The sequence below is a fragment of the Onychomys torridus genome, chromosome 3 (assembly GCF_903995425.1).
Source record: "Onychomys torridus chromosome 3, mOncTor1.1, whole genome shotgun sequence".
In the NCBI taxonomy this organism is placed as follows: Eukaryota; Metazoa; Chordata; class Mammalia; order Rodentia; family Cricetidae; genus Onychomys; species Onychomys torridus.
Genome location: NC_050445.1, coordinates 75,191,160 through 75,218,930, shown reverse-complemented (window position 1 = coordinate 75,218,930; position 27,771 = coordinate 75,191,160). Strand labels below are relative to the sequence as shown.

The 27,771-nt window shown below is 36.2% G+C and overlaps 1 protein-coding gene across 4 annotated transcripts in view; it reads right to left on the bottom strand.

The window, feature by feature from the left end:
- Positions 1-27,771, bottom strand: part of Cacna2d1 (calcium voltage-gated channel auxiliary subunit alpha2delta 1) — a 423,150-nt gene that overhangs the window by 143,285 nt on the left and 252,094 nt on the right. For all 4 annotated transcript variants that reach the window (XM_036180248.1, XM_036180250.1, XM_036180247.1 and 1 more), the window contains exon 6: positions 9,540-9,669. In XM_036180248.1, coding sequence (XP_036036141.1) covers positions 9,540-9,669 — 130 coding nt within the window. The remainder of the gene's footprint in view (positions 1-9,539; positions 9,670-27,771) is intronic.

Here is a 27,771-nt window from a genome sequence, read left to right as displayed (position 1 = left end):
GAAGACTCCTGAAGACAAGATGCTGTGTTCAGAAAAGAAGGGCAATCCATCAAGGTATTATGTTTTGTCTTTTCTAAAAAAGAAAAAGTTGGTAACTGAATAAATTTATCTTATTTTTGTACCCATTAAATAATGTATAGATTTCCCCTATAAAATATATGAATTTATTCATAGCATATATGTTCCCACTTGAAGGTATCTTTCCAACAAGAAATATGAGCTTATTTATCTATTATTTGTGAACATAAATACATTTCAAGAATTCAAGAATTTCGAGGTGAAATTTTGAAATTGAGATTCTGAATTAAGTTCAGTGAGGTGCCATATTCCACTCTTAGCCGCCACATGGGTAGTTGGAATAGAAAGGCACCTGAATCCAGAAGTTTTCTGCCAGCCTAGGCAACAATGCAAGATTTTTATCTTAAACCAAAGCAAAGCAACAACAATAATATAAAACAAGAAGAAAATCAATCCTGAATTAAAGGCAAACGAGAATCTAGCATATCTCTACTGAGCAGCCAAGTAGTTCTAATCTGTATCCACAAGAATGGAGAACAAACAGTTTAAAACAGATGCATAGGTATGGTTTACAAATAGTTCTAAAATATAAAGGACAGTGATAAGGAAGAAACTGTTTTAAACCAAATACCACAAGGATGGAAGACAAACAGTTCTAAGGGATGATGTATGGATAGTTCTAAACCATATAATCCAGGGGTGGTAGACAGACAGTTCTAACCATATACCACAGTAATGGTGTAAAAATGGGTATAAACATATACTGCAAGGACTGAACAGAACTACCAAAATGACCTTCCTTTCTTTGTGTTGTAAATATCCTTGTAATATTTTCAGGCTATAGTAATTATTCTGTTGAAGAAAATGGAATTTATTCTGCTTGGGGTGCCATAGCGAATAATGATGGGTTACACATCCCCAGGACTAGTGGGTGCAAACTGCAATGCTTCCAAGAGCATTTCAGGTGGGGAGGTGTCCTTCTTGGCTTCCGATGGCCACCTTCCCAAGACAGCACATACACCTGTTCGTGCATGTAGCGTTAAGGAGGAGAGAGAGAAGAAGAGAATGAAGTAGGAAGGAAGCGAGGGAAGAGGGGAAATACAGAGAAAGGGAGAGACACTCTCACTCCATTCTTATAAAGGCACCAAACCTTTCAGGAGAGGGGCAATTCTTATGACATCTTTTCCCCAAAAGGCTTTGTAAACTCTTCCTTTCTAAAACTAGTCACACAGAGGGTTACTGCTAATGTATCTAAAGTTTGGTGGAGACACAATTTAGCCCAATATGATTTGCAAAATCTATAATAGGAATTGGTCTATTATTGGGTAACCCCAAATAAAATACAAGGCTGGTCTCTGTGTGATTAGAATGATACTGTACCATAGGCATTTGCATGTCAGAATATGAACACAATGGTGTTATCTACGAGCTTGCATATATTACAAAAACATCAATAGAAAAAGATAATAAAAGAAAGTAGCAGCTTTATCTCAGAAGTAGAATTGTTTCTCTTGTGTCAGTTATTAAATATAGTCAAATTATCACAGTCTGAAATGTATGTTTGAACCTCAGGCTTGGCCTCCATGTCCTTATTGATGTCCCTACAATTTCACTGTTCTGCTGTTAATGAGGAGCAATACTAATTATTTAGCTAATCCCTCTGTTACAATAGATGATCACTTAGCCACAGGATGAATTGTTCTTTCAAGAGTGCCCTTTCCTAGCACTTAATGAGATTTCTGCTTGTATGATTCAGAATCAAGCCTTTCTAATTTAAATTGCATTTTTAAAAGATGAAAGCAAAGCCACTCTGCTAATATTAGAGCTGTGGAAACATCTTCCTGACAGTCGTTAACCACAGACATCTTTTAGTCACCTGGCATGAAACTAAATCATACCATGATCCACCACTTCTGCTTGACACTGACTGACAGGCAAACCCTCTGCTAAATGAAACCAGTAAATAGAACTCATCAACGAAACCATTATTATTATTGTATTTTTATTTAAATTCATGTTTATGACAAAAATGAACTTAGAAATGTATTACTTTGAAAACTGCAGTTGGGTGGAAGTGGTATGGATTTTTCCATTAGGAAATCTGATCTTTGGGGGGCACATCTCTGGGGTGCTCCCAAAGCAGCTAATGTAAATCAGGTTATTACACCTATAAGAAGTTTAAACAAGAATAAGTTACCATATAGCTAATGTAAACCAACTCTTTGAAAATCTGATATAATTTCCAATATGTTCAATCACTAATCTGTTAAAATAAACTATCTTAGAATTATTTATCACAAAACAAATTTGGTATAGTTTAGAGAAACATGCTAGTATTTTGAATTATTGAAAGAATGGCCTTTTGTATTCACATTTTTTCTTGTTAGTATTTGGAGACTGATCAGTAAGAGGACAAGAACAAGCTCCTGTCTTACAGATTCCTTCTTTTATTACCATGTAAAACCTCGCACAACCCAGAGAGTACATTACTTCCTCTGCAGAGGAAGAAGCTGAACAACAATTCGCATCTGACTCTTTCAAACTCTGGTTGTAGCCATGTGTAAATTAAAACTGAAGTGGCAAAGGCTTATTTCATCTTTGTCACAGAATTCCACACGGCACTGAGAATGCCAGCACTTTATGGGTTTGAACTGTTTTCCGTATACTTGCATTTTCGATTAGAATTTCTCAGTGTAAATATTCTGTAAATGGTAAATCAGTTTTAAGCTCTAATTTCCTATATCAACTATTTGAGAACACAGAAGTCTAAATATTAAGAGAGCAAAATGACAAAGAAATATCTGCAAATTTACAGAGTATTATAAATATAAAAATGGATAGTTTATCATAAAACTCATGAAAGTTGGTGCAATGGGACATCTAAAATCGTAATGTACTTTGGAAAAATTTATTTGACTGAAGAAAATGCTTCACATTGATTAATTTCTAGAATGATTTTTGAAAAACACAAACTTAACAATTTTTAAAATAATTATATCATAAGTCAGAAAAAAGATGAAAACACATCAGCTTATATCAGTTTCAGATTCAAGAAAATGAAATTAAATTCTGAATAACATGAAAGGAGAAAAATCAACAGGTGAAATTCACCTAAAAGGCTAAGGCAAGGTCACCAGTTATGCTGCTTAGAATACAGTTTCTGTGAAGATGCTTCACAGTTCAGGAGAAGTTGCAATGACGTTAGGTTGGTAAGACTGAAGAGTCTAATTGTGTCTAAATGTTATGTGTGAGTCTGATACCCACATATTTTCTACTCTCTGTGTATGTATATATCATCTCTCATGTATTCTGAAATAGGAATTTACTGGATTGCCCAGGCTAGTCTTGGACTGAAAATCTCAAGTGGTCCTCCTACCTAAGACTCCCTGGTAGCTGGGAGCACACACATACACCAGCATCTCAGCTCAGTACTCAGTGGTGTATATACTTTCGGGCCAATCAGTTGCTAAAACTTACAGAAGAGCACAAGTGGTTTGTTCAGAAGACTGGGAAAGCAATTTTGTGCTGTGTAATTAGTACATTTGACACAAGATAAAAGGTAAGTAGCTATAGCCTCTAATGCAAAACAAAAATTGATCAAGATAACTTATGTTGAAAGTATCAGTACTTATTAGTAGTTTAAAACTTCAAAAGATAACATGATTCCTGAATATTTTCATGTCTTATCAAAACTAACATCTTTGTAATAAAATTGTTCATTTTTTCCCATTACTAAAATTGAAATAATAATTGTCTTACTTAAATTCTAGGACATATGTAGGACAAAACCATGTGAGGCTTGAAAGTGTTATACAACCTCAAGTTCTGTTCTTTATTTTCCATAAGTAGACATTCTCTCATCTTTTCACTTCATATTTGTGTGTATTTGTGGGATTCATCTCAGCAAGCATCTAATTCATCCATAATCATAAAATAGTGACAAAATACTTTTTCAGAAATTATTTGTAAACTAAAACTTTTGATTTTCCAAGGAAAATATATTCTTCATTTCATCTTCCATAAAAATGCAAGTGTAAGCATGTTGGGGGCTAAAGGGAGATCAGAGAATGGCACTTCCTAAAACCATCCTCCTAAACCTCTTAATCTTGAGTGAGGTGGAGACTTAGAGCCCTGACTTTTGAGAGAGAAAACCTACTGTGCTGAGTCCTGAAGCACATTCTGAGTGCAATGCCTTTCGCCTTTGTTATGGAGACTCCTATTCACATACCCATCTCAATCCCTGACTCTGCTATTCTTGGACCTGAGACAGGTAAACTATTTTATTCTTGTTTGTTTACTTATGATTTATTGGGGATATGGTCTGAATGTGTAGCCATGGCTGGTCTGGAACTTACTATATAGACCACAATTTGACCTCTAACTCATTCTGACTCTAAAATGATTACCATACTTAGCTTTTTTTAAAAAAAAGAAATAAATTGCACGGACCTGGAGAGATGGTGCAGTTGTTAACAGCGTTTGCAGCTCTCACAGAGGACCAGGGTTCAGTTTCCAGCACCCAGGTGATGTCTCACAACCATTTGTAACTACAGTTTCAGAGGTTCTGTGCTCCCTTTTGGCCTCCAAAGGCACTGGGCAGGTATGTGGTACACTCACATGTATGCAGGCAGAACACTATATACAGTCTCTACAAACTTTGTTTATGTAAACAAAACCCATACATTTTATTAAAATGAGTATAAATCTATAGAATATTCTAAGAAAATAGTCCCTAAACTTGATCCCAAAATGATTAAAAAATTAATAAAATTCTTGTGCAAACAAATCTGGGGCATTGGGGATGCATCTCAGTGGTGGGGAGCCTGCCTGGCATGAGCCTGACCCCTCCCAGCAAACATGATAAAGCAAATGGACAGACCAATGGACAACTAGTTAGTTCACAACATTCAGAGCATGTTTTCATCTATGTTCCAAATGAAATCTGAAAATTAAGTGGTTTAGGGGCAAAACAAAATGTAGCATCCAATGAAATTCCCAAACAGGAAAAATTTAGATGGTGCTCTAATTAAAGTCATAGTTCTGAAATTTTAAATATATAATTGACTGAAAATAATAACATTTCAATTCAAAGGACTTTAAAAAGTAATTTCCTTTGGGAAATTTGAGCATGAGATTGCTTCTGAGATGTAGCTACAGAAATGCCTCTGAGCGAAAGGAGAGGCTGTTCCTTGTGTTAAGCCTTCAATTAAAATGCACTTTCATATTCATTAAATCAGGAACCTACAGCAGTCCTCTAAATCTGGCTCATTCTGAGGAACTGACTGCTGGCTACTGGGAATTACAGAATTTTCCAGATCTTGTTGACATTTCTAATTTGACTCCTGTCATTTGCTCATGCAGCGCAAATGCTGGATGTGAGTTTTAGAGGCGTATGGGCCACAGGAGGTTAGCATTGCACATGAGACATCAGCAAATGAGAATACAATATGAAGAAAAAATGAGGTAAAACAAATGATCCAAACTTTGAGCTTTTCTTTTTTTCAAAAGTAAGTCCTATTCCAAATACTTCCCTGTGATTTTTAAAAACATAAGCATTTATCTTATTGATTTTCAAGCTAATAATGTTATTCTTTATGACTTCTAAAATTATTATTTTTGTTTGTTTTTGGAGCTGAGGATCGAACCCAGGGCCTTGCATTTGCTAGACGAGCACTCTACCACTGAGCTAAATCCCCAACCAGCCTAAAATTATTTTTACAGATGCTTTCAAATAATTTGTTCTAAATTGGAGACAAAAGGATTGATATCTTCAAAGTCCTTGTAAGTTCTAAAACATATTGTGTGATATGCAAAAAACTAATATTCTTAAAAAATGTATGCTTTTCTATATCAGTTTTCATACCTGTTCTGGATTAAAATATATTAAGACTTATTTATGAATACTACTTCACTGAAAAACAGCAAGAACGTAAGAGCAAGAAAATGGAGGCCTGAGGAGATGGCTTCCTCTGTAAGGTCCAAGCATGGGGACCTCAGTTCGACACATGAACAGGCCAGGTAGGTAGGCGGGTGTGAGGGTAGATACTGATGGATCTTTGGAGCCCACTGCATAGCTAGCCTAGCTGAATTAATGAGCTCCAGGGCAGTGAGAGATCCTGTCTCAAAAAGTAAAGATAGTGACTGGAGGAGATACAACATCATTTTCTGGCCTCTATGCACAGAGGAGCACACAGAGACACCACACAAGAGTAAGGAAACCAGGCGCTGGGGGATGACTCACTCATCAAACTGCTTGCCTTCAAAGAGTGAGGATGAGGCTTTGCTCCTAGAGCTCACATAAAAATACCGAGTATGGTGGTGGGTGAATGTGATTCCAGTGCCAGGCAGGTGGACACAGAGGAGCCATGGTGCTCACCCGTGGGCCATTCTAACCTAATTTGTGAGCTCCAGACCAGTAACAGACCCTGTCTCAAAGGAGGTAGCTCAAAGGAGGTAGATGATTTTCCTGAGGATAATGCCCAAGATATCCCATGGCCTCAGCACAAACACACAGACAGATACACACAGACACACAGACACACAGGCCTGCCTCTCTCTCTCTCTCTCTCTCTCTCTCTCTCTCTCTCTCTCTCTCTCTCTCTCACACACACACACACACACACACACACACACACACACACACACGCGCGCGCGCGCGCGCACACACACACACACACACACACACACACACACACACACACACACACACACACACACACCCCTAGATGAATAAAAACAGAAGACTCATCTTTGGTTCATAGCACCCATGCTGCAGAGTCGATCACTCCAGCTCTAGGAGATGTGACGACCTCTTAAAACTACTGTGGCCACCATCACTCATGTGTACACACACACACAGAGGCAGAAACACACAGATAATTAAAAGTAATAAAGTAAATCTATAGAAAGGGAAAATAAGGATTCTCCTGTAAAGTGTCACATTTTTTTGTGGACAATTTTGGTTCTGAAACCATCAAATGTTAATCTGTGAACTTACAGAAAGACTCTTTTGACAACAAATGCCAGATAGGTCTCCTACTGAGGAACAAACTGAGATATTCAGGCAGCCCTTCACTAGCTTTATTTAGCCATACAAGTTTTGTTTTATTTATTTCACATCAAGCATTCATGAGAATACATATTCTAAAGAAAACAAGCCACAGAATATAGCTGTTACATGAAAAAAAATCACTGGCTAAGAGAATCTTTTTGTCATTTATAAATTACTGAATATCAGGAACAGGGAATAATATGAAATACCAGTCAACAAAGCCAACAAAATTATATAGGGTTTCTAACAAGGTAACAATACTCAAGGTAGCATCCAGTTTCTTAAACCAGTCATGCTAGTTGGAATAGTGTCATGACTCACAGAAAATTGTTGGAACAAAGAACAAAACAGTTTGAATCACAATTTTATATACTGTCAGGTTATTTGTATTTTATTGTAAATTCAAAGACATACACAAAGTCATTTTGTTGACATTTGACACATCAACTAATAATAGGAAAATTGAAACTATATAAAGTGAAAAAATTTTATAAAATTGAGAAGCATTACCAAAGACATTAGCATTCACTGAATCCAGTTTTGTGAAACATTAATTTATTTCTACCTTATGAGCAGAGTTATTTGATTGCAAGTATGCCTGTGTACCATGTGCATGCATGGTGTCCATGGAGATAAGAAGAGGGTATCAGTTGGTGCTGGGAACCAAACCTGGGTCCTCTGCAGGAGCAGCAGGTGCTCTTAACTACTGAGCCATCTCTTCAGTGCCAAGAATCTTGTAAAAGTAATTGCAATAATCAATATTGTGGTTCAAAAATAAAAAAAAAATGTTCTAAGTAAAAGTCTTTGGAGCTACCACTGTGAATTGGTAAGAAAGATGTTATTTTAATTGTCATGTATTAATAAGCTTTATTCACACACTCTTTTCTCACTTAAAGTGAGGAAAATTAAATGATTTAAATTCTAAAAGGGACAATACACTGAAAATAACATGTGTCTTTAATAATGAGAAGGAGAAACAGGACTGAGGATGTGAGTCAGTGGCAAGGCACTGTGCCCAGTGAATGTGAGAGCCTGGGTGCCACCTTCAGCAACCCAGGAAATAAAAATGGACAGAATGAATGGAAACCTAGGTTAACAGGAGATGAAATTTATATCATACAAAGACACATGCATGCATCTTACATTTCCTTAATAAAATGACCTCAGAACACATTGACCAATAAAATATACTTTACAAAGATTCTTTACATATTTCTTCATGTAAATAAGTGTAAGATGAAGTTAATAATAGCCAATGCTGCCATAAGCTTACCTTGAGTTTGGTATTATTTAGAGAACTTAAATTATATTGTTATTTTTATCCTCAAATGACCTTAAAATTTTAACTCCATTTTATATATATGAAAATGTTTGCTGAGATACTTGAAAGATTTAGTTGAGAAAATGATACTACTAAAGTTTAGATCTGAACTCACGCAATCTGGCTCACAAATTCAAATAATTTTAGGTATACTCCGGATACTTGATATATTGTACAGTTTCTCCAATTTGGGAGAATATAAGAAGGATATTTTTTACATGCACAGTAAGTTTTTCCTCTTATTTTTAATTTTTGTTAGGAATCAGGGTATGAGGCATAGAAAGGGATTCTGGAAATGGGCCAGAGAATGAACAACACAGAAACCCAACTTAGGCTCCTCAGATCCACACCCATTAATGTATAGAATGCCCCAGAACACACACCAGCTTCTCTGTTTCTTCCTAAATGCTTACTTTCCTCCCTTCTTACAGTGAAGCCATCATAACTGAGAATCCTGGGCAACGGTTTGGTTTGCAGCTTCCTTAGTCAATTTCCTTTCCCAAAAGGAAAATTCATTTGTAAATTGAGCCCAAGAGATACTGGAAAATTAACGGTGCTTTTAATCTGTTCTAAGGTAAAGAACAGAAACCCACACTGACAGACATTGTACAAAATGGTCACAATGGCAGTTTAAAATGCCAGTCTAAAACACCTGATCTTCTCCCTTAACCAGCTGGTGTGCTTATGCAGACATATATGTAGCTGTACTATTTTGATTTCTAAAGAACAAATCTACATACTTTAAAAGTTATTTATACTAATTAGGATGTCAGAACTTTTTATTCCACAATAGATCAGAACAACCCTACTTTCCAATAGGGAGTTCTAGAAGTATCTGATAGAAACTGTACATGGAAATCACCTTGTCACTTTGCAAGAGTAAGAGTCTACCTGTGACATTTTGTTGTTGTTATTTTTTTTTTTTGTGGCTGTTCAGTTCTGTTATATTTATGTTTCTAGAGACTGAACTCAGGGCAGGCCGTACCTGCTAGTCAAGCAATCCTAGTACTGAGCTGTGGCTCAAGACTTCCTATGGACTCTGATATCAGTTGTAACTGCGACAGTTTCATGCTTGCTCCTACTTTGTGTCTCTAAGGCAGGTAAGACACCCTCAGCATCCCAAGGGTTCCTCATATTCTTTTTACTTACAGCCCTCATAGATGTCCGTGGGAATATGGACCGCTGCATGCTGATAGGATATCTGGCGTCCAAAATTAGCATCTTCAATAAAAACAGGTTTAATCCGTTGGCTGCCTGGCTCGCTCTCATTTTTTTCAGGCTATGTAGAAAAAGAAAGATAATAAACAACTTTATAAAATAGGTTAACAGACATTTTCATTTTCACTTTCATGTTTTCTCAGTATATATTCTTCAAAAGATAGAGCCACATTTTAAATATAGTGCCATGATGCCATTGCTCATGCAAATTTCCATCCAGGTAATGGCACTCACATTAAATGCTCATGTAACCCAATTAAAACTAACTTATTTCCCAATTTCTTCAAGTTGGAAGCATTCCAGAAACATCTGGAGCTTTCTCTTAAAATACATGAGATGTAGATTTAAAGTGGAGAATCAATGTCATAGGACAACCAAATTTAAATTATCCACTTGAAATAAATTTCAGGATTTATGTTACCAAGCCTATATCGGGCAGCTGACAATAATTTGAGAAAGCACACATGAGGATAAAATAGAAATGAAACATCATTGTTTTATGCCATTTTCTTGACTTTTGCAACTTTTCCATGTGAATTGGTTATGTTTTGAAAAGAAAGTGTATGAAAGAAGAATAGAACCATTACAATTCTAAATATAACCAATTAAATCTAACTTTGTTTTTCTGAAATAGGCATCAAGATCCTGTTAATAATAGTACAAACCAATGATCTAAGAATTAAAATCAAGAGTTAATTTCCTCTGTCATCTATCCTCTGATTGTGCCGGTCACATTGTGTTATCTTATTACCCTCTGGGTAGGAGTCTATCCACAATGCTTCTGTAATGTTTTTGCCTTGCCTTGCATATTAAACATATTTTTCAATTGAAATATAGTTTTATAAGTTTTTTGCTATCTATTTTCAATACTAAATTTAGACTTATGTTTTCAATTCCTTTGTTGTGTAAAATGTTTTATATATTCTAAAGGCAAACTCTTTAAAACAAGACAGGAATAAAAATGACATTTAAATACAGTGCATGGAAAAGTCCCAACACTCACCAGCACATAACAGTCTTCCTAGTCCCTTACTCTATACTAACAAACAGCAAAGAGTATACTATCAGATAGCAGAGAGTATTCTAACAGATAGTAGAGAGTATTCTGACAGCAGAGAGTATACTAACAGACAGTAGAGAGTATTCTAACAGACAGCAGAGAGTATTCTAACAGACAGTAGAGTTTTCTAACAGACAGCAGTGAGTATTCTAACAGACAGCAGAGAGTGAGTATACTAACAGACAGTAGAGAGTTTTCTAACAGACAGTAGAGAGTGAGTATACTAACAGACAGTAGAGAGTATTCTAACAGACAGCAGAGAGTATTCTAACAGACAGTAGAGAGTATTCTAACAGACAGCAGAGAGTATTCTAACAGACAGTAGAGAGTATTCTAACAGACAGCAGAGAGTATTCTAACAGACAGTAGAGAGTATTCTAACAGACAGCAGAGAGTATTCTAACAGACAGTAGAGAGTATTCTAACAGACAGTAGAGAGTATACTAACAGACAGTAGAGAGTATACTAACAGATATACATTGTTTCTACTTTATGCATATTATGAATAAAGCAGCAATGATCATGACTGAACAAGTGTCTCTGTGATAGGATAAAACAACTTTTAGGTAAATATCCAAGAGTGGTCAAAGGGGGACTTTAATCAGGATGTAAAATAAATGAATAAATTTAATTAATATAATAAAAATAAAAAAGAACCTGAGACTAGATAGCCCAGGGATCTAGGGCAAAATCAAGTAATACTGTTCTGAAATATGTAGTAATAAAATAACTCCCAAAGACATTCTGCTCTACTCATAGATCAGTGCCTTATTCAGCCATCATCAGAGAGGCTTGCTCCAGCAGCATCAGGAAACAAATGTAGAGACCCACACTGTAAAATCATCCTTCTGGCCAGGCAGTGGTGGCGCACACCTGTAGTCCCAGCACTTGGGAGACAGAGGCAGGTGGATCTCTGCGAGTTCGAGGCCAGCCTGGGCTACAGAGTAGTCCAGGACAGCCTCCAAAGCTACAGAGAAACCCTGTCTCGAAAAACCAAATATATATATATATATATATATATATATATATATCAATCATCCTTCTGTATACCAAATATGTATTACTTTCATTGGTTAATAAAAAAGCTGACTGGCCTGTAGCTGAACAGAATAAAGTTAGGCAAAAGATCCCCACTAAGAATGCTGGGAGAAAACAGGGTGGGGTCTTTCAAGACAAACAGACTTTTTTTGTCTGTTGTCTTGAAATTAAAGGAAATAAGTGGCCTTATAAATTAAAAAAAAACACACACACAAAATAATAGCATTATTTTTCACATGGATGTTTCAAATTTTGTATTAATTCAGAGGTGCTAAATACAACAATAAAACATTGTTTTCCATGGCTCTTCTTTTCAGCCTATATAAACAAAATAATTTCATAAATATGATAGAATGCTCCTGTTATTAAATTTAAGATATTGAAATTATTGTTCCTTATAATATTGAAACTTCAGTTTTACTTATATGATGATTGGAAAAAGTTTATTTAAAATAGTATCATATTTTAGTGATATAGTGATAAAGGGATTAACTGACATTTTAAGGGACACTGCATAGTTCCAGTGTGTGAAATGCCACACCTTCTCCCTAATACATCTGGGTTTGTCACATCATGTAAGAGATGAAACAGCATTTCTCTTCATTTTTTTTCCGAAGTATTTCATCTGAAATAAACAGACTTCCAAATGTGCAGGTCGGGACAGAGAAACTGAGCAAATGAATTCTAAAATATAATCAAATGTACTTTATAAAACACATAAGCAAAACACAAGATGTTCATGTCTTAGACTGCCCCTAGTTTAATTTAAATTATTAAATAATAATTAGGTCACTTAGAATCAGAAGTGCATGTTGATGGCTGGGTAGGTCATTCAATTTTACAAGCAGAGTGTACTCGTACATTTAATCTGGAAATCGACTATAATTCCATGGCAAAATACCCCTGCATATATACTATATTAAACTAAATATTCCAGTAAGAGATATTTGTAATGAAAGCTTGATTTTAAACGAGTTATTTTTGAATTAAACTATACTTAAAGCAAACTCTTGAAATATTTCTCTATCTTATCCAGATAGATAAGCTTTGCAGAAGAGAAGTCTATTCATTTTACACAAGTGCAACTGGATATGCTCTCTCTCACTCACAAGCTTGTGTGTGTCCCACACTGTAGTTATCCTAACTATTATTATTTCTATTATTATTATTTCTGGGCTGTGCAAACTGGAAAATCTAACTGGTATTGAATAAAAGCAGCTTACTTTGATCCTCTGGAAATGTATCCAGTCAATATTTGTATTTCACTGGTGAAGGAGTTAAAAAAATGGGTTCATGTGTGATGAAACACATTCTACAATAACCAGATGCTACACAGCCTCATATAAAATTCTAACAAATGAAGGGGATCTATTTTAGAACTTTCATTTTAAGCATTTCTTTATTTTCTATAGCTATTTCATAGACTGTATTTACAATGCTGCATTGCAATAGTTTATTATAGACAGTCCAGATTTTGGAATTCTTGAATGTTTCAATGATATTCCTAGTCTAAAGTGATACTCTGCTATATAATATGCTTCATAGTCTCAAATTAGTAATTGTTAAGGTAGTATTTACTTTATTTAAAATGAACTGAACATGCAAATATATTGGCATATTGTGACAATATAATGGATTTAAAAATTAGTTTCCTCATCAACCCCTACCTCACCATTGGAATGTATGCACCTGAGCCTGATCTCTAGATAAAGATGATTACAAGCAATGGATTCTGGGGAGCAGAACCTCCTTTTTATAAGCTAAACGGTGAATCAGAGTGAAGACTTAAGGCTGCAGCAGGCCACATCCAGTGAAGGGTTGTCAAAGAGAAAGGTTTGAAAATTTCACCAAGCCGGAGAGATTTCATTTGAGTTGTACAAGAGGGTGAGTATTAAACAATGACTCTAGTGCAGTGGCCATGAGAACACAGTGCTTTTGTCTCTGAATTGTTCAGCTGTTTTCTCCTCGAAGATGCTAAGACTTATAGACCTATTTACTAGATGAAAAGATGCAGCGGGTAAGTATGTATTGGGGTACACTGAACAAAAACACAGTAAGGATTTAAATAACACTAATAATTGAAAATGTATCTTATTGAATCATAAGAAAATAAAAATTATATTAATAGTTATTACCTTCACAAAAATATTTGAGTTTATCTATTTACATTGGACATAGCAACATGCTCTTAATCTATGAAATAAAAAGATTTCTTCTGTTTTTTTTCACACAACTACAATGCTAAAACTCCTTATAATAACATTGTGAAAATCTAAAACATCAATTGTTGAGAAAAAAAAATTCTTCAACCTGAAAATACTTTGAAAGTAACATGAAGAGTATCTGTGTGGCTGAAGAGATGGTTCAGTAGTTAGGTGCACATACTGTGCTTACACAGGACCAAGTAAGTTCCCAGTACCCACATCTGGTGGCTCATATCCACCTGGGACTTCAGCTTCAAGGGACCTGATACCCACTTCTGCCTGTATAGGAACTTGCACACAGACTCACAATCAATAAAATTTAAAGGGGAAAACTGAATCTTTAATTAAACTTTCTAAATTACAGTCAATAGATGGGTGTGGTGGTACACAGTTAAACTGAGCACTCAGGAAGCAGAGGCAGTTGGACCTCGGAGTGTTAGACTAGTCTGGACTACAGAGTGAGTCCAGGACAGTTGGGGTACACAGAGAAACCCTGTCTCAAAGACAAAACAACAACAAAAGGGCCACTGTGATGCTGCCTTATACTCATCTATATTTTTATATTTAAAAGTGAAGAACATGAGGTGAACAAATTTGGAAATTTTAGGAACTAGAAAGAGCTGAAATTTTATACTAACACAAAGGGAAAAATAAATTTTCTTTAAAAATCACTCTAGGGGTTACTAAAGCAAAAAATAAACATTTTCTAAAGTGACAAAGATAAGTATGGACATTAGACAAATGAGTATAAATAAAAGTAGAAAGGCTACTATGCACTTCAGTCTCGGGTTACTATATTAGATTTTAGAGGTAAATTAAGTTTTCCATATGAAATGTACTGTATAGGTGATGGTTACATAACAATCATAATCATAACAGAATTCTAGAATATTCTTGATGGGAAAAGGCTGCGTCTTTTCATCTGCAGGGGTGAAGAATGCCACTGACGTAGCAAGCACAGTGTAAGCAGGCTCCCAAGAGCCACACACAGGTGAAGATGATGGAGACAAAGGGCCGGCCACATCTAGATTACATGTGTTCACAATCTTAAACTGGCCAATACTGTAGGGTAGTGTGCTCTCACTAAAGTGCACACTTCTATATGTTGAGCCTAAATCTACCACTTATAGTGAGGGGAGAAGCAGGTGATTGTGGCGCCGCCACTAAAGGTTCAAGGGTGCACTCCATTGGAGTGGGAACTGCTGACCCCTGCGTACATGGATGTGCATTTAAACACAACATTTGACTTCTAAGACATGAAACTACTAATGACCGCTCTGATGGGCTGCGGTCCTAGCTCACCACAGTGCACATTCATAACTTATGCAAGCCTATTGGAGGCTACAGGCTCAATCCCAGCCTGTACTCTCAATCTATCAAAATCAGTATACATTTTATAGAACACATGAAAAATAAAACAACAAATATGGCCATAAACAATCAAAAATAACAATGTGTAGTTTCTAGAGAAACTGTGAAATGGGAAAAAACAGGTTATTATACTCACTTTTTATCCAGTAAATCCTCAAGTGGTTAATTTACAGTTTGCCTGCCTCAGTAGTAAACAGCCATGGACACCACTACACTGGGGGTGATAATGGTCAGACAGCAGACACACATGCAAAGTGGAATAGGCTTTGGATTATAAGTGTTTTATTTACTGAATGATTAACCTCAAAACTGTCAACAATAAAATCACCTTCATTGTTGGGCCCTGACCCTCCCTCCTTCCTTGGGTGGCTCTGGCCTTGCTTGCTGACTTTGATCAGGTGTCCTCCCTATGCTGATTCCCTGCTGGTTTCCTTCCTCTTAAAACAGTTCACTGAAGGTTCCATGTTTGTGTATCCTGCATTTAGTATAAACATCTAGGATACAAGAATGTAAAAAATCTGTAGCGAACTTCTGCTCTCCTGGGTTCTCCCACTGTGCTGTAAGCCTGTATTTAAGGCCTCCTCCCTCCTTTAATAAAGGGCATTCTACTGAGACAAATGACCCACTATCTTGTTTCTGCTTTAATCCTCAGCCCCTCACTTGGACATGGTGAATGGGTAGTAGCTCGGGTGCTACACTACATAGGACATATTAGAATTTAAAAAGGGACACAAATAGCAGATATTATAACTTTTTTCTGAGGCAGAGTTTCTCTGTGTAGCACTGGATGTCCTGGATCTCACTCTGTAGACGAGGCTGGACTTGAACTCACAGAGCTCCACCTGCCTCTGGCTCCTGAGTGCTGGGATTAAAGGCATGCGCCACCAACACTGGGCAATCTAAAGTGTCTTCAGAGCTTTAAAAAAAAAAAAAAAAAAGTATTACATTTATTTATTATCCAGTTTGTGTGTATGTGTGTGTATGTAGTATGTGTATTTGTGCTCTATGTATGTATGTATGTGTATGTGTGTGCTTATGTGGTGTGTGTGTGTGTATGTGCATATGTATATACAGTGTATTTGTGTGTGTATGAATGTGTGTGTACTTGTATATGTGTGTGTATACTGCGGGTAGGGGTGTGTATATGCATGTGTGTGTGTGTGTGTGTGTGTGTGTGTGTGTGTGTGTATGTGTGATGTGTATGGCACAGTGCATCTGTGGAAGTCAGGACAACTTAGAGAAATCAGTTCCCTCTTGCCACAGTGTTGGACCTGATAATCAATCACAGGCTGACAGGTTGCTAAGCTTGGCATAAAGCACCTTACCCTACCCAGTGAGCCATCTCCTCCACATAGTCTTCATTATTTAACTTAATAAAATCTTGTTATTTACAACAACATAGATGGAACTGAAGTTCACTATTTTAAGTGAAATAAGGCAAGTAAAACAGTAATATTCTTACGTGGAATCTGAAAGTACTGATTTTGAAGAATTCCAGAATGGAGTGGTGGCTGCCCAGAACTTGTAAAAGTGTGTGGTTCTGGAAGAAGCTGATTAGTGCCTTCCTCCTACAGTTAGCTCTGGCATGCTCCTACACTATAAAGAGACTAGACTGGAAGATAAAGAGTTGCGTGTTTTTAAATGGTAGGACAAAAGATATTTAAAGTCTTGATAATGAAGAAAGTTTGATACAGTAATTTCAGCCTGATTAAAATATTATACAGTATACACAGGAATTGAAACAGTAAATGCTATCCATTTAATATGTATATTTCAATGTTTTGTATATTAGTTAATCAAGTATTTCTAAAGGAAACAAAATATTTATTTCTTGATAAACATGGATCATGCCTGGGTTTTAGTAACTCTACATCAGACATTAGAAATTACTCGTGGCAAATGTTCTCTTCATTCTGTAATTCAATTGAACATAATGAAAGTCCCTTTTAAGATGTTGTAATTGAAATGAATGTTAAATTTCAGGAAATAAAGTTTGCTTCACTGCAGACAAACAGACGGTAAAAATCCTGATGTACAGCAGCTCCCTCACAAGAACTCTCCCTCGCTCCCAAGGCACCACTGTGTCCCTGACAAGGAGTGGCCATGGCACAGCAGCACATGAGATTCAGAGCTGTCACAAGGGCATGACCCTGGATGAGGGCCTTAACACTCAGCCATCTCGCTTTCTCTAGCTGGAAACATTAAAATAGCAATAATTTGTTCTACTTAGTATTGCTTTGAACCTCAGGTGATACATGGCACATAGAGAATATACCACATAGTATTATAATCCACTCTAAACACATTGTAGCCAGTGTAGCGAGATCACTTATTTTTGATCAACAACAACAACTTCCAGGAAAAAGTATAATTCATTTCTTACACAGGAGCAACTAACATTTTTTTCTACATGTTCTAACTGAGGATTCTGCATTTGCCAAATAAGTACTTCATGCTATAAGTTACTAACTAGGACAAAAATGTCAGAAAATAAACCCAGAGTTTTACTACTTAAAAAAATAATTATAACAGATTCTATTACTGTATGAAGCCTAAATCCTTACCACCTCATTCTAGAATCATATCTGTTTCTATAAAATCAAATCATGAAACATTAGCCTTCTACAGAGACGTTATATGAAATGCCACGCTAGAATTAGTTTTAAAGCAGACAAGCCTACCCAGAAAAACACAAATGAACATGCGAGGGAGCTCTGCGGAGTAGCTAAATGCCGCAGATAGGTCAACATTTTAAATGATCAATACAACACAGTGAAGCAAATGAATCAATCTCACTTAATGAGATGAGATAGCTAGGTTACGAGCTTATTTCATTTAGACTGTAGATAGAGACAGATCTCGGAATAGGTTAGAGGGTTTGGAAGGCTACCCCCTTTTTTTAACCACTCAATTGGGGAATCAGGAAACAGTGCAAGCTAGGAGCACAGCTCAGGCCACTGGGTAATCTGTGCACAACAGCTCAGACTGCTGGGTAATCTGTGCACAAGCAGCTCAGGCCGCTGGGTAATCTGTGCACAACAGCTCAGGCCGCTGGGTCATCTGTACACAACAGCTCAGGCCGCTGGGTAATCTGTGCACAACAGCTCAGACTGCTGGGTAATCTGTGCACAATAGCTCAGGCCGCTGGGTAATCTGCTCCACTGATTTTCAGGGAATTTGAAAACTTATTGGGATGTCTCTAAAGATCAAATTAGGAGTCTAAATAAATGTCAGAAACACACACACACACACACACACACACACACTCCTTTTGGTGGTAAAAATGTCACCAATCTAAAGTTTATTGTGATATTATTCATACTGTTTTAAAATGACACGTATTAATGTTTCTGAATTTCACAATATCAACCAAAAAATGTTCCACACTGGTCACCTCACCAGTGTGTTGTTAATGTCACCTTCACTTTACAGAACGAATGACCAAGAAGAAGAGGTCACATGGCTCTGACAGCATCAGTCAGCTAGGAAAGGGCAGGGCAGTGATTGACACCTGGGGAGTGGTGCCCTGAAAACTTTCACCTCACTATCACAGCATGTGCAGCAATTTTACGTGCATGTCTTTCTGCTTAAAGAAGCAAACAGGGTTACATTTCAAATTTTTAGGAATACAAGTCATATTCTTATTTTCAAAATTTTAAGAAAAACAGGTGAAGTAAATTCAAAGATTCATCAATCTATTCTTTCTAAATATTTAAAATATTTTCCTAACCAAAGTTATATATGTATTATTTACAGTGAAATAATACTCATTATCATAGCTTCTTTGGTAATAAACCCCAACTACTGCTTATTCTAATGATGTTCAAAAACAGGCAGAACTCTGGCTTGGGTGGAGAAATATAACAATCCTGAGTACATATTTCATTCACAAAGAATTATATATATAGCTTATCAATCTAGACTTGGAGTGAGAAGTCCTGAGCCCTATATGCTTCATAATTATAGTCAAATATACTGACTGTGATACTTACTCCCCATGGAACTTCGACACTAAAGGAACTACACCATCTGGCTTGATGCCATCGTCCCTTGGACCAATGAGAGGAAGGGCAGATGGGCAGATGGGCTGCCTTGAACTTTGGAGCCCGTCATGTCAGATGAGCAAAAAGAACAAACATTTACCTTAAAGATCAATAAGAAAAAACCCATAAAATCTGGCCAAAGTGGCATCTCTTTAAAATTAGTGGAGCTTCACAAACACTCTTGAAATAAGACTACTATTTGACAAACAGGTTCAATAAACATCAGTTCAACAAATACTCTTAAGTATATCTGTAGAAGTGAGGTCTGAAGTGTGTTTCTTAAGACAAGGCATTTTCCACAAAGTCATTAATGAGTTACAAGTTCCCAGAAACCCTGAGGAAGGAAAACCTCTTGCTCCCTAGAAAATGTATTTGTTAGGTGAACCTACATTTTAAAAGAATACATAGTGTTTGATTAGAAAAATTATAGCACTCTGTAATTAGCTAACCAAAGAAGTAAATATGTCAACATACACGGGAACAATTTAATTACATGTGGTCAGATGGTCCTATTTCCAGTAAGGTTATGTACCTTATACATCTATGAGAATTATAATTTGTCAAACAATTAAGTTGAGTTATACTTTCATTTCTGTTTCAAGCCATGACTCTGAACATATTCTACAATCCATGCTGGACATCAGCTCTATACCTATTTTGGACACTGCTTACTTAAAGTCTGGCTATCAGTAGGTATTTCTTTTATAGCTGCCAGGTAAGTGTAAATATCATTGAAATAGAGGAGAAAAGAGGGTATAAAATGTCATTAAGTATCTGAAGACAGCACCCTTGAAGGGCTTACACGTGACTCTGCACAAACTGGTTCCTTCAGAGAAGTGCAAGAAAGGGTACATTCTAAATAAACAGCTGATCCCTTACATATTTGTTTTGCTTTGAGGGAGGCCATGAATCATCATCATAATGAACATAGTGATGACCTGTACTTGAGCATATCAATCAATGACAAATATGAGTGTAGTGACATGCCAGCATGCCATATGTTGAAGAACACAGAAATGAGAGAGTAAATTTAATCATGATTCCAATGAGAAACTGAACTCATGGCCTCTCTATGATTTATTTCTTTTCTGAAAACTATCCCTATATTTCCGGCCACTCATCACCTAACACTCTCCAACTCCATACACTCCTTGCTCCATTATATGCTGCTGTTCTGGGATTTCTCTTCTCTTTAAGCTTTTTTTTAAAGTTCTTCTTCTACATTGTTTAGATGTGTGAAGCATGTTGATGCTAAGATAATAGGACACAGGTATGGAGACTGTGGCAAGCTGAAGGACACATCATGTGGAAAAGTAGTCAAACTAACTGTTTTTAACACTGTTCAAGCTCATCAAATTAAATATTTTGTTGAATCCACACCTGTCATATACATGTAGTTTCACACTTGTTAGGAAATTTCAGCCACTTATTTTCAAATTTGACATATAAGCTAAACATAAAACTCTATTTTAAGCCATTCTCCTAAGTCACCAAACTAAACATTTAACTGTCTACTAGAGATCTCCTATTGGATGTCCTTGAGCAAGGTTTTGCTATAAATGTTCTTGACTTTTTAAAACCCTTTGTCTGAAGCATTGTAGGCCACCCACATCCACAACTGCACAAGATTTCACTGTAGACCTAATTGCTGCCTCCCATTAAATCTGATGACTCTCTACTCCCTATGCTTTGGCTTAGTCTTTGTTGACATCTTAACTATCCTTGTAATGAAATTTCTCCTCTTTAACCATTTTGCAACTATTTCTCAAGTTCATCAAGTGCATCATTCATGAATAATTCATGTTGCTAAATTTGTTAATTCTTCTGATAAATTCTTCATGGCAGTTTTGCTTTATAATTTTGGGTATGCTTTTTATACATGTGGATCTTTCTCTGCAGAGACTAACCATGTATTTAGCATTGCTTTCCTTTCTTACCTGAGAAAGATAAAGTAACTCCATCTCAGAGACTAATATCTGTGTCTTCATTATTGTGGTATTCCTCCTCAACTGAACTTTTCAGTTTTTCCCATTGACTGTCCTCTATGTTACTAGATTTTTTTAAAAAAATTAAAAGACCTATCTTATTTTAGAAACAGGAAAAGCTCAAAGGATAGGTTGTATTTTTGTTTCCTTCCAAGCCATCATCTTGTAACTAAAGGGAAAAGAATGACAAAATATTTGTAGATTTTGGTCAAGAGACAGTCACAAAGGTCAAGTACTTTTTATTTAAAATTTAATCCTTCAAAATATAGTAACTACTATAGATCTAGGATGAGATGTGAGTAGTAAAAAAAAAAATGGGCTCTTTAAGAATGGAATTACATGTGGAGAACAGAAAGAGGAAAAAGCTTAGACTGTATGTACAATATTATTCTTTAAAGTCTTTTCATAGTTACATAAAACAAGATTTAAGCTTAGATTCAGTGACTTACTGGAGAAAGAAGAACATTTCATACATTACTATATTATGCTATACTTTATCAGAACTACATCAGCAGTTTTAACCACACAAATCTGCCCTCTTGGAAATAATGCTCTGAGATGGAATCCAAAGGAATCATTTGTAAAGCTTGATGATACCTCTCAGAAGAAAGCCATTTCAATACCCAAAGCTGTCTTTTTATCAGATTCTAGAAAGATGGTCATGACTACCAAACTCAATTATATATATTTACAGTGACCTTAATGATGGAAAGTATTTATGAACATGATGTTTAGGAATATTTATGTATTCATAATGTGTTGCATGATTAAAAGCCTATTTAAAACTTACTAGCAAAATAGTTAAAAATACTTAAGTAACTTGTACATGTATTTGAGATCACTGTTTAACCAAAGATGAGTGACTTAGAGAGTAAGAAAGGAAATGAATGATAGTGTATGGGAAATTGAGAATATGGTCACTATGTTGCTACTCATGGAAGTTGAAAAACAGATGATCTAACACAGAATGAGGGAGAAAGTTTAAAATAGCAACTAGTGGTTCAGAGTTTATAATTATTCAGTCTTACAATTAAACATTACCTTTTGGCTATTTTTATCACTATTGAAATACACAGAGAACAATTTAAATGTGATAGCAGTATCTTTCTTTCTTTCTTAAAGGGAATAAGAGATAGTTTATTCTAGAGCCATTACGAGTGACCACAAACACAGATTATGTTGCCCTAAATTCCATGTCCCAAGGTAGAAGCAGTTTCCTAGGGTTTTTATAAATGTATAGAACAAAAAGAGTCATAATCAAGTCCACTTTAAAATCCACTGCGGTTACATCCCAGAGACAGATCCATCAAGGTGGGGGTGTTGTCTTTCTAACTGTTGCTGCCACTTGTTAATCAGCAACTGCAACTCTGCCACTACCAGCAGCAGTTTCCTGCAAAGGCCACAGCCAAAGGAATTTACCATTGGGAGGCTAATTACTTTATCTTGATCTAGTTTTAGTGTCTGGAACAGCCATTCCCTGCCCCTTTCCATATCTGAACTAATGCCTTGTGATATTAAAACAACAATAAACAAAACCAAACTACTACTAACAGAAAACTCATAGAAGCTGTTAACAGTGAACACTAGTTTTTACTAATCCAAGAGCTAAGAATATCATCAGATAACATCTTGGGCCTATAGAAAAGTTTCCTCTGTTGTAAAATATTATTTTAATGTATGTTACTTTTGTTTTTGCTCTGGAATGTTTGTTTAATGATATAAAGATGTGTTACATTTATTTGATTAAATAAAATTCACCTATAGTCAGGAGGCTGAGTCTGCAACTAGCTGACAGAAAGTAATATGGAGGAGAGAAGGGATTTTTTTTTTTAAGATTTATTTATTTATTATGTACATAGAAGAGGGTGCCAGATCTCATTACAGATGGTTGTGAGCCACCGTGTGGGTGCTGGGAATTGAACTCAGGACCTCTGGTAGAGCAGTCTGTGCTCTTAACCTCTGAGCCCCAAGACAGGGTATTTAAGCATGGGCTGAGAAAAGGACAGGGGCTTTTGGGGAGATGTGAGCAAGAAGAGGAGGTGAGCGAATTGCTATCCAGCCTTTCTGAGGAGAATTCCACCCCAACCTTTGAATCTTGAGTTCTATAGAGACAGAGATTTTGATAGTAGTTTCTTAACTTAGCATCCTAATTAGTTCTACTGATGTGAGACAGTGATATATAAGATGGCAGTCTGACATCTTAGAGAACAGTAATGGTGAGCTAAATACATACTAAGACAATGTGTTGCCTTTATGATTTGTGAGCATTTTATACATATATATCAAGTCATATATATGTAATCATGAATGGAGCAGCCCATTAATTTACCTATGCTGCAAAACATTTTGTGAAAGTGAATAAAATATATCATCTATATAAGTCCAACTTTGTTAGACAAATAATTGTCTATGGGACAAAATAAAACAATGCAATGCTTAAAAATCCTAAAATAGATTATAAAAATGTAGTATTTACCAATAGTTATTATCTTTTCTGAAAAGCGTGTCAATTGTAGAAACCCATTTATTAATAAAGATCAAAACACATGAATTGTAAAGGATTAGACAATAGATTTATTATTATTATTATTATCATTATTATTATTATTAGGTTTTAGAGATAGGCTTTCTCTGTGTATTCCTGGATGTCCTGGAACTCTCTCTGTAGACCAGGCTAGCCTCAAACTCAGAGATCCACCTGCCTCTGCTTCCTAAGGGCTGAGATTAAAGGCATGTGCTACCATCACCCAGCGAGAATAGATAATTTCATATCCATTTCATGTAAAAACAATTTTTTTCATCTAGGTTAAATATTCAACTACATTTAAATTATAAAAGATAAGCAGGCAGAATGTTGCCACCAATTTTAATACACTGAGAAAAGCAACTGGAGACATGCAGAGAAATTACTGTCTTCTAATTACTGCTCTCCTTTGTTTTACTTAAATAGACAACTTTGATATTGTCTTGGGATATGCCGATCTGAGGGGAAAAGTTAAGTTCTGTGTCCCCTTGCTATGAAGCTGCTCACTTTATTACAGGCTGCAAACAGTGAGTGAACAAAGAAGCGGTAAATGCAACCTTCATAATAGGCTCTGCAGGGAAGGGGTTCCTCTAATGTCACCACCTGCTTTTTAGAGGGAGAGAGGGAGAGAGAGAGGGGGAGATAGAGAGGGGGAGAGAGGGAGGGGGAGAGAGGGAGGGAGGGAGAGAGAGGGAGAGAGGGAGGGAGGGAGAGAGAGAGGGAGAGAGGGAGGGAGGGAGAGGGAGAGAGGGAGAGAGGGAGGGAGAGGGAGAGAGGGAGGGAGGGAGAGAGGGAGAGGGGGAGACGGAGAGAGGGAGACAGAGAGAAAGGGAGAGAGGGAGAGTCTGAGCAAGAGAAAGACTGAGCTTGAGACCATGAAAAACTAACAGGAAATATGATCTTGGATGTCTAAAGAGTGACTATGAGTCCCCACACTATACCTGGTATCCAGAAAATTATCCAGAAAGAGAATAATCAAAATGTTTTTTAGGTATTTAATTATCTTGTCATAATTCCTCATAAATTCTAAAAAAAAGACATGAAGTATTTCAAATCAACTATACTGGGTTATATAGAAGGATCATTGATGGTTCAATTAAAGTTAAAACTTAACACAAAATTATACCAGCCATATTATTTCTCAGAACCCTTCTGTAAGTAATAATGTCTTTGTGTCAACTCCTCCAAATTATAATTTTGACTAATTATATTATTGTTTTGAGTAGGAATTAGATGTACAGCATCAGTTTTGATTACATAAACATTTAGGTGCAATGAAAATATTTTCTTAAATACTTAGAATTTTTCAAACACTTCTCTAATTTTTGTTTGTTTTATTTTTAATTACATGTATTTGCAAGTGTGTGTGTGTGTGTGTGTGTGTGTGTGTGTGTGTGTGTGGTGTACAGGAGTTTACTTCCCAGTGGAGGCTAGAAAAGGGCACCAGGTCTGGAGCTAGAGTTACATGTTGCTGTGAGCGACCCAAAGAAGCTGCTCCTAATCAACTCAGCTCTCTTGCAAGGGCAACAAGTTCTTCCATAGCAAAGCCATCTCTCTGGCTCCTTCTCTTGACTTTTAAGGTCTTTAAAAATATTTGAATTTGTATTTGAAAGTGAATCTGCTCAAATTCCTTATGGAAACATGTGGTAAATAAATTAAAAGTTAATATAGGCACTCTTTAAAATATTTTAACTACAAACAATACATCTGTATTCTAATTTATTATGAAACTTCATACTTATAAAAGTATTTAGATTCACTAATATGATCACAAGCTAATACAATTTATATGTGTCAGCCAACTATTACTCAAATAGGTATGAAGAAATCTAATTTTGCCAACTTTCAGAAATATATATTCAAATCCATATATTTCTGATAAATTGAACCTCAGAATATTTCAACAAGGTCATAAGGCTGCTAAGAATAATAGTATTTTGAACAATATGCTTCCCTTATGTGGAGGGTAAAATGTGAATATTGGTAGATGAAAATAATCAAAACAATAAAAAACAATTTTAATGTGCTAAATGTTCTTTTAATATAATGTCAAGCAGTGCTTAAGGAAATAATTAGTTTGTAAATTGAAAAGAAATTTTTCTCTAAATGGTATACACACACACACACACACACACACACACACACACACACGGCATTAAATGATCCAAAACCTCTAACAAAACCACTCTGGGAATCTATCCTGTAAACAAAATTAAAATCTTATTAAAAATTTTAATACACAAATATATTTTTATATTGATCTGAATTGAATGTTCAAAAACGGAAATTTTATTTTTTGAGCAGAAGAGTTCATTTCATGGTATCATATCAACTTAAATTATTATCTAACATCTAGTCAACAACACAGTAAGTAATTTTACTACTTTATAAGTCGGTGATGTGAATGCTTGTGAGGTTGATCAAGGTTGCACATGACTGCAATACCAGTGTGGGGCGTTTAACCCACTAACCCCACAGCTCTGCAGAGTTTTCTTGAGTGTGAGCAGCAGGAAATATTAGATAGAAGGATTTATAGTGCGGAGATAAACAGAGAAAATAAAGGATAGTCTGCAGAGGGCCTGGAACCTTTTCCAGCGGGCCCTGACTGTCTCTGCCTCAGGTTATTTATAGAGATGCCAAAGGGGTGGAGCAAAAGACCTCCTCCCCCAGCACAGCCAAGTGCAGACCATTTCAGACCCTGCACTCAGGCCCGTGGCCCTAATCACCCTCTATTCGGACCTGCTGGGTAAAGCCAGGAGGCTCCCACATACCAGTCACCCTTTACATACCAAGACTGTCTCACAAAACCTAAACTGAAAAAAATAAAGCAAATTAGAAAACATGCTAATTTAAAAACTTTAAAAGACAAAAGATATGGTAACATGATTTTATAACAGGGTAAGAAATTGTTAGATGTCTTTTATCCTTCCTTTAAGTCTTGAACTCTATAATGTCCAGAGTTTTTAAATATGTCAAGTATATTCTCCATAGAAATACATACTTTCATCAGAATTCAGGTTAGAATAGAATGAACTCAAAACAGCTTGAGTCAAATGCATGACATCTTAGATGAAAAATAACCCGGGGTTCCATGTGTGTGAGCCATGTCTCTGTGGAGGGCAGAGGTCAATGTCAAGTGTCTTTCTCGATCACTCTCCAGGTTCTTTCTTGAGAATGGATCTCTCCTTCATCTCACAGATTGCCTACACTGGCTGAGCAACAATCCTGCAGCAGCATCAACTCCTTAAGTGAGTGCTGGGTGTTAGTGCCCAGGCCCTCATGCTTGGGCAGCAAGCATTTCAATCACTGACTCAGCTTCCCAGCCAAAGCTCTGGAACTTTAACAGGATGTAATAACCTCTGGGTAACTAGAATTCAAAGGCTTGTCTGAGCATGGCCTGGTTTCTGAATCCTATTACTTTCTTTATACTATATAACATTCTCTGCCAACTTTCTACCAATGTGTACATAAAGAAAGAGATAATATCTCTCCAAATACTTAATAGTAGTTTCTGAATTTTAAACTTAAATATTGATTTTTTTGATAGCCCTGAACTTTTGATTAAATTTGCTGAAGTTTGTCTTAGTACTGCACCATTTTATAGGAATAATTATAACACATAACTGCTGTGGAATAATCCTTCGGTACACTGAATATGTATTACTTGCCTTGGTTAGTAAAGAGTTGGCTGGCCTATAGCTAGGCAGGAAGAGATTAGGTGGAAAAGCCAGACTAGGAGGATGCTGGGAAAAAGGAGTGTGGAGTCAGGGAATCACCAGGAGACAAAGAGGAACCAAGACATGATGGCGAGCAGGTAAAGCCAAGTGACAATACACAGATTAAAAGTAATGGATTAATTTAAGTTATAAGAGCTAGTTAAAGACAAGCCTAATCGATCAGCCGATCACTTATAATTAATACTGAGTCTTAACTAACTG